Source organism: Pantherophis guttatus, chromosome 2 (assembly GCF_059756535.1).
Source record: "Pantherophis guttatus breed Tessera chromosome 2, ASM5975653v1, whole genome shotgun sequence".
Classification (NCBI taxonomy): Eukaryota; Metazoa; Chordata; class Lepidosauria; order Squamata; family Colubridae; genus Pantherophis; species Pantherophis guttatus.
This window is the reverse complement of record NC_142064.1, coordinates 82,871,350-82,887,896: the sequence shown is the minus strand read 5'-3', so window position 1 is coordinate 82,887,896 and position 16,547 is coordinate 82,871,350. Positions and strand designations below refer to the sequence as shown.

Below are 16,547 nucleotides of genomic sequence, written 5' to 3'. Positions count from 1 at the left end.
TAATTGCCTCAAGGAACTGTGTAATGGTTGTAACTGAAAAACTGCCCAACATTGTTTATGTAGATGCACAAAGAATTCAGTTTGAGAGTCATGATCTGTGTGTGTTTGGAAAGACATTCCAATGTTTTCATTGTGATCTACACGTTGTGAGTTTCTGTAAAGTCACTTCCAGTTTGACACATACTATGTTAATGAAGAATCTTCAGTGACTTATGGATGACTAAGGATAGCTAAGGATTGTAAGGGATTGTCAGTGGAGTTTAATAACTGCAAAGTTCAGTTAGCTCAACTATTCTGTATTTAATACTGCAATCTTTACTTAGAAGATACAGAAGATGTTTTGTGTTCATTAATATATAGGGAAACAGCAATTTAAATCCAAGTACTAGCAATTGTATTCCATTGAATTGAAATAAATTTCATTTCTGAGTACCAATGCATATTTTAAACAGTGGAATCTTGAATATTCTCAGGACACAAGCCAAACTTTAAAGGGCAGCCTTACTTACTTGTACACTGAGAGCATATGCACCAAAGACAAATTCCTTGTGTGTCCAATCACACTTGGCCAATAAAGAATTCTATTCTATTCTATTCTATTCTATTCTATTCTATTCTATTCTATTCTATTCTATTCTATTCTATTCTATTCTATTCAAGCAAAGAGTGACATTTGTTTGTATATTATGTTCAAAATGATATTTTGCATTTTTAATTTTTGAAATTTTATTGTGGCAGGATGTGACTGGAAGCTTTGTGTTGCCTTTCCGTCAAGTGATGTATGCCCCGTACCCTACCACGCACATAGATGTAGATGTTAACACAGTGAAACAGATGCCTCCATGCCATGAACATATTTACAATCAACGACGGTACATGAGATCTGAACTAACAGCATTTTGGAGAGCTACTTTGGATGAAGAAATGCCTCTAGATACCATCATCTATACGGATGAAAGTTTTACACCTGACTTGTATGTATTTTTGAGGAGTTTGCCAAAAAGTTATTTGGTACTGTCCGTTGTGAATAAATACATTTGAGTAAATACAGTGAGCAGATATTTGAATATAGATGTGCATTTTAGGTTGGTGGTCATCATGATTCAGATGTAGAATCTCTATCCTTTTCGTGTGCATGCTTCTGTTTGTCTGTGTCTGTCTGTCTGTCTGTCTATCTCTAGCTATCTATCTATCTCCATCCTGTTGATAGTGGATCATCAAGGAAGAAGTTATCTATCATCTTGCTGTCTTCATTTCAATTCTAATGCTGGTTGCCGTGCTTGTTATAATTTATTTTTTATATTTAAATCTGTATTTTCAATCACTGTACAGATAGTCCTTGACTTACGACCACAATTGAGCCTAAACTTTGTCAAGTGAGACAATTAAGTGAATTTTGCCCCATTTTACCACCTTTCTTACCACAGTTCTTAAGGGAATCCCTGTAGTTGTTAAGTTAATTATGCAGTTGTTAAACGAATCTGGCTTCCCAAATTGACTCTGCTTCACAAAAGGGGATCACATGATTCTGGGACACCGCAACTGTCGTAACTATGAACCAGGTACCAAGCTGGCTCATATTTTGATCACAGGTCCACTTTGATCACATGACCAATTGGGGACTGCTGCAGTGGTCATAGGTGTGAAACATGGTTGTGTCACTTTTTCAGTGCCCTTGTAACTTTGAATGGTCACGAAATGGACTGTTGTAAATCGAGGACTCCCTGTACTTTGGGCACATGATTTTGGGTAAAATGTAGAAGGGGTTTCCCATTGCTTTCTCTTACACAGTGTGACAGATGGCTTTGCCATTTGTCATTAAGATGATCGTTCGCTTCCAGCACCTTTCAATATTGCCTGTGTCTGTTGGTAGCTGGGATTGCGTTCAAGCCTTGGGTGACCGTGCTAGAAGTATATACTCGTGGCGATCACTTCTGACCTTCTTACTCATCCCTCCCAAGAACAACCTCCCTGTCCCAATGAGATGGCAGGGCAGGATCATTTTGGGAAGTGAGGGGTGGGGTAGGTCTGGTTTCTGCCTACCTTCTGCATGTTTATAGCTAGATCAGGCCAAGGCCCACCTGGGTTCAATATCTTGCTTCTCACAGTGAGCTACAAGTTGCCTGTGAACTGAATGGAGACGTAGTCCTCTTCTAGTAATGTTCCTCTGGAACTGCAGACACCCTGTTCCCAGTTTGCAGACAATATTTGATTCTCAAGACTCATACTCCCGGATAGACCCGTTCTCTGTGAATTTATCTAATCCTTTTTTAAAAAACCTTTCCAGATTAATAGCTGTCACTTTTTCTTGTTATGGATTCCAACAGTTCATTCTGTGCCTTGAGCATAAATAGTTTTCTTTGTTTCTAAAGGTCCCTACATTTAAATTCCTTGGATGATTCCTGGTCCTGGTGATTTGAGAAAGATTATTACTTCTTGCCTGCTTTCTCCATAGTATGCACGATTTTTTAAAAGCATTTTTATTGTGTCCTCCCTTGTTTGCCTTTTTTTGCAAGTTAAAATAGTGCCCAGTGTTTCAGAATTTTCTCTTTTTATGCTTTATTTTGTTTCTCTGTATTTCTGCAGGAATGTTTTCCAAGATGTTCAGCACCAAGATACTTTAGTAAAAGCTTTCTTAGATCAGGTAACTATGTTTCAGTTTACTTAAAACTAATAATACGGTATATTGTTTATTAAATACTTTTTGCATAATTTTCCATGAAAATAATATTTTTTATTGAAAATATGTAATGTATTTAGGGCACATAAAGCAAGGCTGGGCAATTCTCCAGGCATTTGGGGATAAAATTTCATAATTCCTGGACATTGGTCATGCTTGTTTTGGTTTATTGGGGATGTAAACCAAAATATTTTTTGAAAAAAGGTTGCCTACAGCAATCATATAAGTTTAATAAAAATAAATAAAATAAAGGCAGTTTGTAGGAGAATGGAAGAGCAGTAAGAGAACTCCAGTTAAAGGAGATTTTTCAGGGTGTAATTTTTGTGTGTGCCAATTCTTAACAGGTCTTTCATTTGAAACCTGGATTGTCTCTAAGGAGTGTATTTCTTGCACAGTTCCTCTTAGTCCTTCACAGAAAAGCCTTAACTCTCATCAAATACATCGAAGATGATACGTGAGTTGTAAAGTTAAAGGGAACTATGGGGTTGGCTATCTTGCATCTTGACATAGTTTTAAAGTTTTCCGGTTAACTACATCTTTATTCTTCAACTTGCAGGCAAAAAGGCAAAAAGCCTTTTAAATCTCTTCGTAACTTGAAGATAGACCTGGACTTAACAGCAGAGGGCGATCTTAACATAATAATGGCTTTTGCCGAAAAGCTCAAACCTGGTTTACATTCGTTTCTTTTTGGTCAACCTTTTTATACCAGCGTGCAAGAACACGATGTCCTCATGTCATTTTAAAGACCTTTTAATATGGGTTGGTTGCAGCCTCATAATACTATTTGAAAAGTTTTTGTAAAGGGAAAAAAATGCTTCTCTTCGTAATCACATGCTGCTCTCCACTGCAACTGAATGTAAATTTACACTACAGCCTGTAGAAGGAAGAGGTGAAAAAAAGAATTTGCTTTCAAATTTATTCAATTTAGGCAGGCTCAGAGGCTCTATTTTGCTTATAGTAAGAGACAATATCATTACGTGCGGTCAGAATGCTAACTGGAGCTTTCAAAACAATAAAGCAACAGAAATGTTTTAAAATAGTTTTTGTTGGAGCACAAAGATAGTTTTTGTTTAGAGCGTTATCATTTTTGTTCTTGGTGTTGGGCAAAATGAGACATTCACCCCTTCTCTATTTTGAGATACTAAACTACAAACAAGTGTCGTATGCTGACAGAAGACCGCAATTTCCATGGGGTATTTGCTTTAGATAGTACCAACTTCCTTCCTTCTCTCACACTTTTTAACAGCTCCTAGAAATTGTGGCATTATCTATTTAAATACAGCTATAAAACACTGTGCTTAGAAAAGTCACTTAGTTTGGAATTGGACATAACTGGAATCGGACATGATCCTGGAGAGAATTTTTAAATTAGTAAAGTATCACCAATCATACTAGTGCCCAGTGAATCTACTCTGTTGCTGGTAAGTTAGCACAGATGTCACACTGCTTAATGACTGACCACATTGTAGGTAATTAGAAAACAAAGTGAATACAAAAGCTTAGCTTTTGTTAAAGAGGGGTTAAGTAACTCTTCTGTATTCTGAATGAAAGCCAAATAAATATGCTTATTCTATATTTATGAATTGATGGATGGTAACAAAATTCTGCTTTTTTCTTAAATGACATCAGCTTCCACTTGTGTTGTACATGTCTTCCTTGTGTCTGCATGGTATTGGATATTTATATTGATTTTATTATGCAGGTTTCATAAGTAAAAAATCTGAATATCTGCTGTTACATGTTTCAGTGCATTTATTATTTAATTATAGTGAAGGGAAGATGCCAAAGGCAGATGTATTTATGTGCAATATGTATGTGTTTAATATGATTTAGGAAATGCACTTGTCAAATCAAGGTTTAATGCTGTTTTTCAGCATTCCATAATATGAAGTGGTGTTCTTATAGAATCCTAGTCATTTTTCTTGATCAGTTTATCGGTGGTGACTGAAATGAATACATACTGTTTTTATAAAAAGTTTTCCTCATTAACTTTTACATCTTGTGAGTTTCAAACTTTTCCTGTTAAGGAAATGAACAAGGCTGTCTCTGTCAATCTCTGGTTATCATGGTTCCCTAGATCTCTGAATCTGTATTTTTTTTTTTCTAAAATGACGTACAATTTTGCATTGGGAAAGCTATCAAAGCAATTATAACTTGATGGGGGGAAAGGTAGAAGGGAAATCGTCCTTCCTCTTAACAAAATATGGAATAATCCCAAAGTGAATACTAAGTAACTTGATGTTAAGAATACATTTTATCTTAGAGAAAATAGTTTCAGGTCATAGTTGTGCTCTGCTAGAATTAAGAAAACAAATAGTTCAGTAGTTGAAACTACTGTATACATGGCATTCTGCATTCACAAATCAATAAATGGAGAATATTGAAAACAACGAGGTGGTGGGTTTTTAGCCCTCTAAGTTGAACACTAACTTCAGAAATTTTACTAGTGATGCCCAGGAGTATAGCCACACTTGAAGGACCTTGCTCTGATCACTTACTCTGCTAATAAGTGTTTGGATTTTTCTAGAATATTGGTGCAGTAAATATTTGAGAACTACAGGAGATTTAGAGGTTTATATTTTCAGAAAAAACTTCAGAAAAAATTCCAGGGATTATTTTAAAATAAGTGTGTGCAACTGTATCTTACTGTTTAAATTATTATTAGCTAATTCATTATCTTAATCAGTATTCACTGTTCATGCATTCAGTTTAATTTATTGAAAATAGACTTTGAAAAAGTATCTGGCCTTCTCTTCATTACTGATTTGAGGAGAGGTTTGTAGGTCTAAACATCTGATGGGCACAGGGTTAAAAAATGTTGAGCTAAACTTGATACATTGTAGGATTCTATGTATTTTTCACGTTTTCAGTCCTTCGAAAAAAATGCGAGAATACATGAACCCTTCTTTCCTAATTCATTAAATGACACGTTGAAAGGTGGCATACAGCATTTAATTTTTTTTCAACAGTTTACATAGTTTTACATTCTTCTGAATATGTATACAAGAATGTCACCACACTCAGTCCACATTATTCAATCCTGTGTCTAACTGTATCGTGATGTATTTTGACCAATACAACTGGAATTACAAAAGAAAACAAATTACAATATCATCTTTATTACAATGTCATCTTTATTCATTATGGAATGTAAATACTAAAAAACTTACCAAATTTTGATGCACTTTTGTCTCGCATGTTTATGTAACAAAATAGTTATGTGACCGTGATCTGTGTTCCATATGTTATGGTTAAACATTAAATTAAGCTATTGAAAATGTTCTGGTGGCGTTTTTAACATTTTAAAGCAAGACTATCTATCCTCCTCTAAGCTTTAAACAGTTTTTCAGCTGCCACAAAATTCTCTTTTCTTCAGGAAGATTGAAACAATGATCTTCAACAACAGCAAAATAGAGTTTTACAAAAATTGCTTCATTGTACATGTTTCATTACAGGTAGCCCTCAATTTATGATGCATTCCCCCACCCTCCAAAAAAACCTATTTACTGCCCATTTTCAAAATTAACAACCCATACACAGTCATGTGATTGCATTTTGGGTGCTTGGCAACATCTCACCATTTCAGATGTTTGCAGCGTCCCACAATCATGTTCACTACAACTTGAGACATTTTTTGCTAGTTTCTAGTGTAAGTCCTGGCTCAATTGGTCATAAGTCAAGGACCAGCTGTACAAAAACCATATTTTAAATAATATTATTTCTAATACCTATGACCATTCAGAACCAGACAAATAAACTGAAATAGTGGTCCCAAAATTTAACTACACATAAAACCAATAGAATCAGAATTTTAAATCCCTGAGAGAATAAAACACCCTTTGTGTAAAGTTGCAATGGCAACCCCTCCACAGGGGTAAAAAAATAAAAATCAGTCAGTGGATCACAGTGAAGAAGAATGGTTCCTCTCTATTATCTCCTCTGCAAAAGACAGGAGAAGTTGCAATGGATACTGTATAGGCAGCTTTCAAACACCCAGATCCCAAGTTTTAAAGTGATAACCAAAACTTGTTCAGGTCTGAAATTATTTTTTTAAAAAATAAAAGCTTAACTGATAAATTCATTCCCTACTGCCACCCATATTAACAAGCCAGTTCCTTGCAGAATCAGATCAAAGTCAAGATGGACTCAAGATAGCACATTGTACTGATGCCCATAAACTCCATAAATTAGATACGCACATTCCAGGTTCTATCTGTTGGGTGACAGAACACAACACAAGGGGACTCAATTGTGGAATTCATTGCAGATTATTAGAGGGAAGTAGCCTTCAGGTTAATGTTGACCCTTGGTGACTGCCTGGATTGGTCCCTGCAGTTTTCTTAATAAGATTTTCAGAAATGGTTTGCCATTGCCTGCTGCAGAGGGCTGAGAGTGACTGGCCCAAGGTTGCCTGGATGCCTTCATGACTAAGGGCAGAAATAGAATTTGGTCTCCCGGTTTCTAGCCTAGTTCCTTAACCATTGCACCAAACTGGCTCTCATTGCAGATACAGGTACTGTGCTTAAAATGATAAATGGGAGAGTTGCATTGCTAAATGCCATGGCTGCAAGTGTGATTATCACATGATTGTGCCAATTTAACAGCATTTATGGCAGTCTCATTTGTTTGATTGTATCTCACCTTTATTATTTTTACAAATAGCTCTAGGCAGCGAACATATCCAACATACTCTTCCTATTTTCCTGACAACAACTCTGTGAGGTGAGTTGGACTGAGAGTGACTGATTGGCCGAAATCACAATTTGATGGCTAAGGCCGGGACTTGAATTCACGGCCTTCTGCAGTTGCTCGTTAGGTGAATTTTGTGCTGTCATAGTACATACACACATTTGTGATCTGCTACCGTGTTTCCCTGAAAATAAGACCCTGTCTTATATTGTTTTGAACCCTGAAATAAGCGCTTGGCCTTATTGCCATGCGCTCAAAAGCCTTATTATCAGGATGTCTTATTTTGGGGAAAACAGGGTAGCTTACCCATTGACTTTGCTGATCAGAAGTCAACAGCAAAGATTGCAATTGGTGATTATGTGACTGAAGATCACTGTGACTCAAAATTATGAGTCAGTTGCCAACTGTCCGAATCAAGATCACATGATTACAGGGACACTGGAACGGCTGCACCTATGAGGACCCTTTGTAAATCCCCTTTGTTCAGTGCCATTGTAATGTTGAATGGCAGTGGTCAGTCAATGAGGACTACCTGTATAGCAGTCATAAATGAAGAATTGTCCTACCTGGATTCAGGATTTCATCTTGTCAATAATTCTGACTGAAGAAAAAAGAGGTATGGATATCATGCCAACAATTCTCCAGTCAGGCATTCAAGTTTAAACAGTTTGGAAACCCAAACTACAGATTTTTCATGTGATTCACTGGAATTAACTTTTGCAAATAATGTTTTTTTCTGTATAGCTTAAACTCTTGTGTTTCCCCTTTTTCTTGTTCATGGGTAGTTTTGAATTACAAATGCTGCTGAAAAATAGGAGATTAAGAATTGTTAAGCAGGTATGTTTACAAAAAGTAGAATGCAATTCTGATTACTTTTTAGCGGGCATTCATGGAACTATTGCTGGACAAAGTACACTTTGATCTGATCTGGTTAAGCATTTTTCTTCTTAAATAAGCATTATTCCTACTCCAGTTAGTCAGCAAGCTAAATTTCTAATACCAGTTAAGAAATCCTGAATTCACACCCTTGCTTTTTAATTTTAAGTTGAGTTCAAGGGGATCCTACAATAAAAATGAAGAACAATGGAAAACTGAAATCAGAAAATTGATATATGGTAGATATCTCAAAAAGCAATTATTAGCTATATAATTTATGATAATTCTGCCATTGGCCGGTTGAAATAGGTATTTAAAAATTTTTGCCTCATGTTTCAAAACAATTCAACCAAATATGGAAATTTTGGGAGAGATGATCTGTCCTGCACAGAGCAAAATGTCTTGGAGCTACTTCCAGTTGATGACATTTTACAGTTTTTCAAACTTGTATTAAATGAAATAAAAATATTTCAGCTTTTGAATCTGAAAGATGAAGTTGAAGGTAATCTAATTGAATTCAACTCCTAGTGACTGCATTTCAATAATCTTGACAGTATTACAAAAGTTTTTGCCATTGTTTTCTTCCAGATGTTTTCAGCAAGCTTTTCAATTTCTACAATATTTGTTTATGTGTGTGTTTATTACATTTTTATGCCACTCATCTCCTCTATAAGGCAACTACAACCCTGGAATTCTTGGGTAGTTCTTCAAATACTAACCCAAGCTATATAATAACTTGAATATTTTTCTTTTGTCTAATATAAGACAAGTCTGAAAAACTGTCATCAACTGGAAGTAGCCCCAAGACATTTTGCTCTGTGCAGGACATTTCATCTCTCCCAAAATTTCCATATTTGTTTAAATTGTTTTGAAATATGAGACAGAAAATTAATCCTGCTTAGTATTTAAGATAAACAAAGATTGGGAAGGTGCTGTTATACACTAATGCGTTCTAAGTCTATAGGATGGCTTACATAACTTTTATTCTGCTTTACTACACTCTTAAAAGCCTTGTTCTAGCTACAATCGCCTTAGAACTGTCCTAGAACTACATGAAATGTTTATACGTTAGAATCTTCTTGATTAGCTTTAAAGGATTTCTTCATTAAGACTTTATTATGTAGTTTTCTTCTCTGCTTTATGGGAAGGATTCATTAGAAAAATATTGTAATTTAAAGTAAGACGCTTAGCACTAATTTTGTAGGTAGAAACTATTTCACATGCTTTAGAGCGCTTATGTGGAGAAAAATACAACGATTATTCCAAATTGAGTATGTTGAGTACATACTGTAGTTGCTTTTAACTGTTGGGCCAGACTTCACCTAATTTGCTGGGTTTTTTTCACAGCGTGTATTCTTGCCAATTTTCCAGCTTCTGACAAAGGTTCACAATTAAGCTGTCTCTTTTCATTTCTCAGAAGAAAGCATTGGTGCCCTAGAGAATAGTTAAAAGGGAATTAAGAGTCAAGCAGGTTAACATGTCTCCAGAATAACTGGAGATTACCAAATCACAGAAGCATAGTTTTAACCCCCTACTCAGCACAAACATCCAAATTAACGAGCCACTGACAGATGGCTGCCTAGACTTTGCTTGAAGCCATTGTTGTTGTTTTCCATTAGGATCTTAAGATAATTGATTCCATTCTCTTAATATTAGAAATAATTTTCTCATAGTAATTGAAAATCTATATTCCTACACCTTAAATCCATTTTTGTGCTCTGTGTTCTGGAACAGTGGATAACACATCGAATTTAACGAATTTAAAGAATGCTATCATATCCTCCAAAAATCCTCTCTTCTCAAAGCTAAACATTCGGAGTACCTTCAATTTGTCTTGATAGGACTTGATTTTTAGTCTTGTAATTGCTTCTGTTCCTAGATCTATATTGGTTCTATTTTTTCTGAATACTTCTTAAAATATGTGTGGGGGATAGGGGCTGTTCAGTTAGAATAAAGAACAATTGTTTTCTGTGATTTAGAAATTATCTCTATGTTGAAAACCATACTAAAAACTATTAAAGATTCCATTGTAGTTAATAAGCTGTTTCAAGAACATAAAGACCTTTCACAAAGCATGTGTTGATTTAGGCACTGTTTTCCAATCTCGTGCTCTTCAGATTTTTAATTTCCATAATTCCTTAAAACAGCATGACCATTGATTGGAAGATTATGGAAGTTGAACTTTGATACACTGGAACAGATTCTGTCACAATTAGCATAGACTGAAATGGATTGAGTAGTTTATAATTCAACAGGATGTAGTTACTGAGCCATTGCCTTACAAATGTTGTGTGAATGAGTCTATCACATTATAGCATGTGGTGTATTTGTTTCAGCATAGCATATTATTAGAATTAACCATGTTATAATGAACCCGACCATCAAGAAGGATGGGCTGGGAAAGTAACACAAAAAATGATAAAATCTTGGCCAAATATCTTAAATACAATAAAAAGAAATGCCAAACAAAGAAATAACTCAAAATGGCCATAGTTATTTTTAAAACATCACCTTTATAAAACATGGCCCGGTGCTTGAGAGCTATCACATGATCAAAACAAGAAGAATAAATAAATTTTGATAGCAGAATAATGAGAAAAGGTAAAGGCAAGAACATAGATCAATAAATTTACCACTCAGTTTCAATTTCCATAGGTAACTATTTTTCTTTTACAAATACGTTCTAAAGATGCTAAATACTACCTTTTCAGTTTAGTCCTTTTATTTCCCTTGCCTTGCTTGTATATTTGATAACTAAAATAAAGGAAGGTTTCTCATTCATTTTTCTAAAATTGGTTATCTTGTTTTTAAAAACATCTTTGGAAATGTTATGTTTGCCCTAGCCATACAACACATTTTTTATATTCATTTTGGGCACACTTCTCTGATAACGAGCTCAGTCCTTCTTTGATTTAGGATACAATAAGTCCCTTTAGTCAGACATCTAACTTTGAATTTTCCTTCAGTACATTTTGGGCATAAATAATTTCAATCAACTTGAACAATGTGGACTGCATTTTAGGATAATCTCCGCTGCTAAAGTGTTTCAATTAGGGAAGAACAATTACAAACAACTAGGCAGGAATAAGTATCAGCTCCGAATAATAGACTTGTCTCCAAAGGCATATTTTTCTACCTTTCCCCTTCCTTTAAAATGCTTCAACTTTCAAACTTATTCAGGGCGGAAGATTTGTAACTCTCAGGTTGATGCTGGAGTCCAACTAACGACCCAAATTATTCTGGCAAAGAGGCCCACAGGTATGTTTGCAGGGAGAGGTCAAAAAAGCCAAGTTTATGGCTGCACTTAAAAAATGGGAAGATTTCAATCACCCAGACTCAGTCACTGACTTGAATGTTTGACATCTTCCCCCATAGATACCTCCAAGGGTACAGATAATGGGAGCCAAAATCCATCACAGGCACTTTGCCTTTATCCAGAAGTTAATCATGAGCAGGTACTTGAGATTTCCTAACTCAGTTTTTCTTGTCTATAGCCAATACTACTGTTCCTTTAATGGTACCCTGATACTCATTTTGATCACAACTAGACATTTAGAAACTTTTTAGTGAAAGTTTTTTTTTTTTTATGGCATGGAAGCAAATTATGGAAATTTCTCTACTTATTTCATTTCCTTCTCTGGCTATTTGTTACAAGACATTAGAATCAAATTATATAACTGGACCATGTGAAAGTTGAACTGCATGACTTTCTACTTCTTGGAGAGTCAAGAAATCTGTAATGTAGAGATTTACAATCAATATGGACTTGAATCTATCTCTCTTGAATCCGGAATATTATACCACACTTTTTCATCCAGTCTCATAAGCAAAGGCGGTTCTAGGTCCATATCAGATTTAGCCCAATGTTCGTAAAATACAAGACTCCATAAATTTTGTGTGTTTTGTTTAGATGAATATGAACAATTTTAAAATAAAACGTTTTACAATTTCACAATGGTTAACAAAAGGAGCTGTCTAAGAATTGCTGAGAATATGAAAAATAATTTTCTCTCGTGCTTGAACAACTGCCTTTCTCTTTCCTGTACATCTCTAGAACAAGGGTGTAAATCTAATGATACAGTGATGTAATTGTAGAATATGACCTTAATAGTTTTGGTGGAGCCCCTTTACACGATCATGTCTTTCCCTCCCCAGGGAGGAAAAATATGTGGTGAAAGCAAATATCTTGCAAGTTCATTTAACAAGACATTTCAGTATTTGCAGAAGAGCTTGCTCCAAACTAAGAACATATAATGTTAAGAAATCTTACCACAAAAGGCTAGAGAAAACCAATACACACACAAAATCAAGAAATGTTCTCCACTGCCTTATGATTTATATCCATAGTCCTGTTAAAGCAAAAAGTAAAGAAGAAAAAGGAAGAAGGGTTTGCAGTCTTAATTTTGTCTGGAGCCACACATTGCCCTTAGCTGAATAAGCCACAGCAGCTAAATTGACATAGGTTAACTCCTATCCCAAAATCAAATTTTTGGCTTACAGGAACTTTTTGGCTTATCATGATGCATGAACCCAGTCTTTCTTGTAATGCAGGGGTGGGTTCTTCTTATCTTTACTACCGGTTTGCAACGGGGCCGTGCGCGTGCTCTTCTGTGCATGCGCAGAAGCGTTCTGATGATGTTGGGGTCGGTGGGTGGAGCCTCCTGCCGGTTTTACTACCGGTTCTATAGAACCAGTGCGAACCGGGGGCAACCAACCACTGTTGTAATGACAAAACTCTTGGGAAATATACACATTTGCTCTGAATTGCTTGAAAAAATGATGGAACAAAAAGCTAAAGAAGCTGTCCCTATAATGGGAATATACTTTTCCCCACCCAATAATCATCTGGCTTCTTTTTTTAAAAAAATAAATCCTCATTATAAAACATTTTACCTTTTGTCAACATTCTCTATTGCTAAGTCTGTTTAATAGGATGTGAAACTTTAGATCCTAGGTAATAACAAATCTCTTAAGAATCATTTACTTCCTCTAGTTAAATGGTTAGGTGAAGGAATTGCCTTCCATTTGGTTAACAATTTGGCCGTTTTTAAAAGAAGTAAATTACAGATAGTCCTTGACATTCAACCATTCCTTTAGCAACAGCTTGAAGTTACAATGGCACTGAAAAATGTAATTTACAACTTGTCATCATACTTATGATCATCACGGCACAACATGGCTACATGATCAAAAGGTGGGCCCATGGCATGCATTTACAAGATGGTGGCAGAATTCATGTGATTTCAACATGACTCTTTTCATGTTCTTATCAGGGGTGAAATCCAGCAGGTTCTGACAGGTTCTGGAGAACTGGTAGTGGAAATTTTGAGTAGTTCAGTAAACTGGCAAATACCACCTCTGGCTGGCCCCAGAGAGGGGTGGGAATGGAGATTTTGCAGTATCCTTCCCCTGCCATGCCCACCAAGCCACGCCCACCAAGCCACGCCCACAGAACCAGTAGTAAAAAAATGTCAATTTCACCACTGGTTCTTATGTCTCCCCTGATGTCCTTCACACTTCAACTTCCATGATCCCCAAGCAGAGAAGACTCATCAGAATTGAAATCAAGCAGTTCAAGATTCAGAGACTGAGAGATGGTTTAATGTCCGGTTTAAAGCATCAGACTAGAAATCCAGAGACATTGAATTCTAATCTTGTTTTAGGCAAAGCCAGCTGGGTGACCTTGGGCCGGTTATCTTCTCTCAGCCCTAGGTAAAAAGCCAATGGCAAACCTCTTCCAAAAGAGCCTTGGTAGTACAGTGGTCTAAGGCACCCTATTAAGCTGGTTATTAAGACCAGCTGCCTGCAATTACTGCAGGGTTCGAATCTCACCAGGCTCAAGGTTGACTCAGCCTTCCATCCTTTCTAAGGTAGGTAAATTGAGGACCCAGTTTGTGGGGGCAATAAGCTGACTTTGTATAAATATACAAAAGGATGAAGGCTATTGCTGAGCACATTGTAAGCCGCCCTGAGTCTTCGGAGAAGGGCGGCATATAAATAAATAAATAAAAAAAATATTGGCAAGAAAATTGTAGGGATTTGTGCAAAAGCAGTCTCCAAGAACCAACTTGAAAGCACACACACAAAAAAAATAAAAATAAATCAAAGATTACAAAAACACTCTTGTTCTTTTCAGCTTTCATCGAACAGTTAGTACTTCTGGGCCATCGCATAAGACTTCACCTTTTGCTTTTGCAAACATTTCCCGCCGTTCTGCTTCTTAACCAGTAATCTCTTTCCTTCGCTGAAATTGAAGAGGGACACTTTAGCGACGCTCCCTTCGGTCGGCTTTTTTTTTTTTCCCCTTGCCAAGGGGAGAGTGCAGTACTCAGCCGCGTCCGCCAGGGGAAACCTTGTCGACTCCTTTCGGTACAGGACGGTACTCAACCGCGCGAGTCCCGCCGGAGTGCAAGGGCGTTTGTTGATGTCGCGGCGGCGTTTCGCTGCGGGAATCCCGTCTTTTCTTCTTCTTTTTTTTGGTCGCTATCCTCCCGGCGACCGAGGTGCTGCGCGTATTAAGAGACCCACTTAACCCCATTGCAACAAACTCCCCCATTTTTGTTTGACTGGAGTTTTGATTTGGTTGGGCTTTTCCCACCCACTCTCTCTCTCTCCTTGGAAATCCCTCTTTGGAGTTGATTTACTTGTGGTTGCAAACTACCACCCCAGGTTTCCGTCCAACATCCTTGCGCTGTGGAAGGAAGGAGCCAGAAAGAAGCCGCCGCTTATCCCTTACCGGGTTGAACGAAGGTAAAATCCCAAGGAAGGAATGCCTTCTGCTTTAGGCTGCTTCTCCTTATTAGCAGTCCCCTCCGTCTGGGATCGCTTCAGGTTCCTCTTGGAAATGGACCTGGGGGGTGGTGGTGGTGGTGGGGAGAGGGAGGTGTGTGTGTGTGTGTCTTTGCGTGCGTGTGTGATGATCTCGCCGAGGAGGCGGAGAAGGAGGGAAAACTGCGCATCTTGAATTATGCAATATTGCGCCGTGAAAGTTTGGCTCCCCCACCGCTTTTCCTCGTCCTTCGCAGCCTAAATTCAGGCGGCTGTTAGGAAGCTCGGCGGGACCGTCTTACTCTTAAAATTAGATTAAATTTGGATTGCCCCCCCTCATCCCGGGCACATATTTTACTCGGAAGTCAGGCACCGGTTGCAATAGAAATTACCTCCCCCCCTCCAAAAGGATTGAGAAAGGATCGGTTCTTTTCAGTGGTATACTTTTAACCTTATTACAGGTAGTCCTCGACTTACAACAGTTCGTTTAATGACCGTTCAAAGTTACAGCGGCATGAAAAAATGACTTCTGACCCCCTTTCACACTTACTAACATAGTGGCATCCCCATGCTCACACATGATCAAAATTCAGATACTTGGCAACTGACTCATGTTTATTATGATGGTTGCAGTGTCCCAGGCTCATGAAATCCCCTTCTGACAAGTATAGTTTTTAATGGGGAAGCTGGATTTACTTAACAACTGCTTTACTAACTTGACAGCTGCAGTGATTCATCTAACTGTGGCAAGAAGAGTTGTAAAATGGGGCAAAAAACTCACTTAACAGCTGTCTCACTTAGCAATAGAAATGTTGGGCTCAATTGTAACAAATTGTTGGGCACATTGTAAGCCGCCCTGAGTCTCCGGAGAAGGGCGGCATATAAATCAAATTAAAAAAAAAATGTGGTTGTAAGTCGAGGACTACCTGTACCATTTTTCCTCAGTTTTTTAGCAACTGGGGCTGCTGATTCCCCTCCTCCTCCTCCTCCTCCTCCTCCTTCCAATGACTGCAAAGAGCCTTTTGAATTAAGGGGTGGGGGAGATTGTTGCTGGAGTCATGTGGTTGTTCAGTATAGGAGGCCTTTTATAAGGAACAAGATTAATTGCCTGGGAGACAGAAATTGCAACAGATTCAACACTTTTGGGGGGGGGAGCAGTAAAGGGATGTTGTAGTATTTGTGGGGGGATTAATGCCACGGAGATTTGTATATTTTATTTCAATTCAGGGGAAGTTTAGTTTCCCAATTACATTCCACACATTCAAGTAACCATCCCACTCTCGGAAAAGCACAGGCTTAAAATAAACCACATAAAGCTTAACTAAAGTCGGTCCCAGGTAAATTGCCAGGACTGCCGCAGTGGCTTTCCTATTTACTTATTTTTTAAAAGTAGAACTGGATTGAAATAATTTCTTCTGGATCTTCTCTCAAACATCTCAACGCCTCCCTTTTTCTTTCGGATTTTGCTTTTTAAGCTTTTTCTTCCATTGGGATGAACAGCTTTTTTTCACCGACCTTCTCACGAAAAAAGGAA

At 37.3% G+C, this 16,547-nt stretch overlaps 2 protein-coding genes and 1 long non-coding RNA gene across 6 annotated transcripts in view; 2 read left to right on the top strand and 1 right to left on the bottom strand.

Annotated features, from left to right (window-relative positions):
• C9orf72 (C9orf72-SMCR8 complex subunit) overlaps positions 1-5,958 on the top strand; it is a 20,313-nt gene extending 14,355 nt beyond the window's left edge. The window contains exons 8-11 of the mRNA XM_034410553.3: positions 739-974; positions 2,587-2,644; positions 3,025-3,134; positions 3,237-5,958. Of these exons, the coding sequence (XP_034266444.1) occupies positions 739-974; positions 2,587-2,644; positions 3,025-3,134; positions 3,237-3,423 (591 nt within the window). The 3' untranslated portion in view covers positions 3,424-5,958. The remainder of the gene's footprint in view (positions 1-738; positions 975-2,586; positions 2,645-3,024; positions 3,135-3,236) is intronic.
• Positions 5,618-15,205, bottom strand: LOC117661561 (uncharacterized). Of its 3 annotated transcripts, none has more exons than XR_015732290.1 (3): positions 14,982-15,205; positions 12,516-12,594; positions 5,618-9,679 (listed from the first exon to the last, which is right to left on the bottom strand). It is a non-coding gene; the product is annotated as an uncharacterized LOC117661561 (long non-coding RNA). The 3 variants fall into 3 exon arrangements; XR_015732291.1 differs by lacking the exon at positions 12,516-12,594 and adding an exon at positions 14,429-14,489 and having other exon boundaries at positions 14,982-15,065; XR_015732289.1 differs by lacking the exon at positions 12,516-12,594.
• MOB3B (MOB kinase activator 3B) overlaps positions 14,595-16,547 on the top strand; it is an 87,573-nt gene continuing 85,620 nt past the window's right edge. Inside the window, exon 1 of one of the 2 annotated variants that reach the window (XM_034410554.3) lies at positions 14,595-14,995. The gene's annotated coding sequence lies outside the window, so the exon portion shown is untranslated. Of the gene's footprint in view, positions 14,996-15,151 lie in introns of those variants that run through there. The other variant, XM_087886330.1, reaches the window with a different exon arrangement.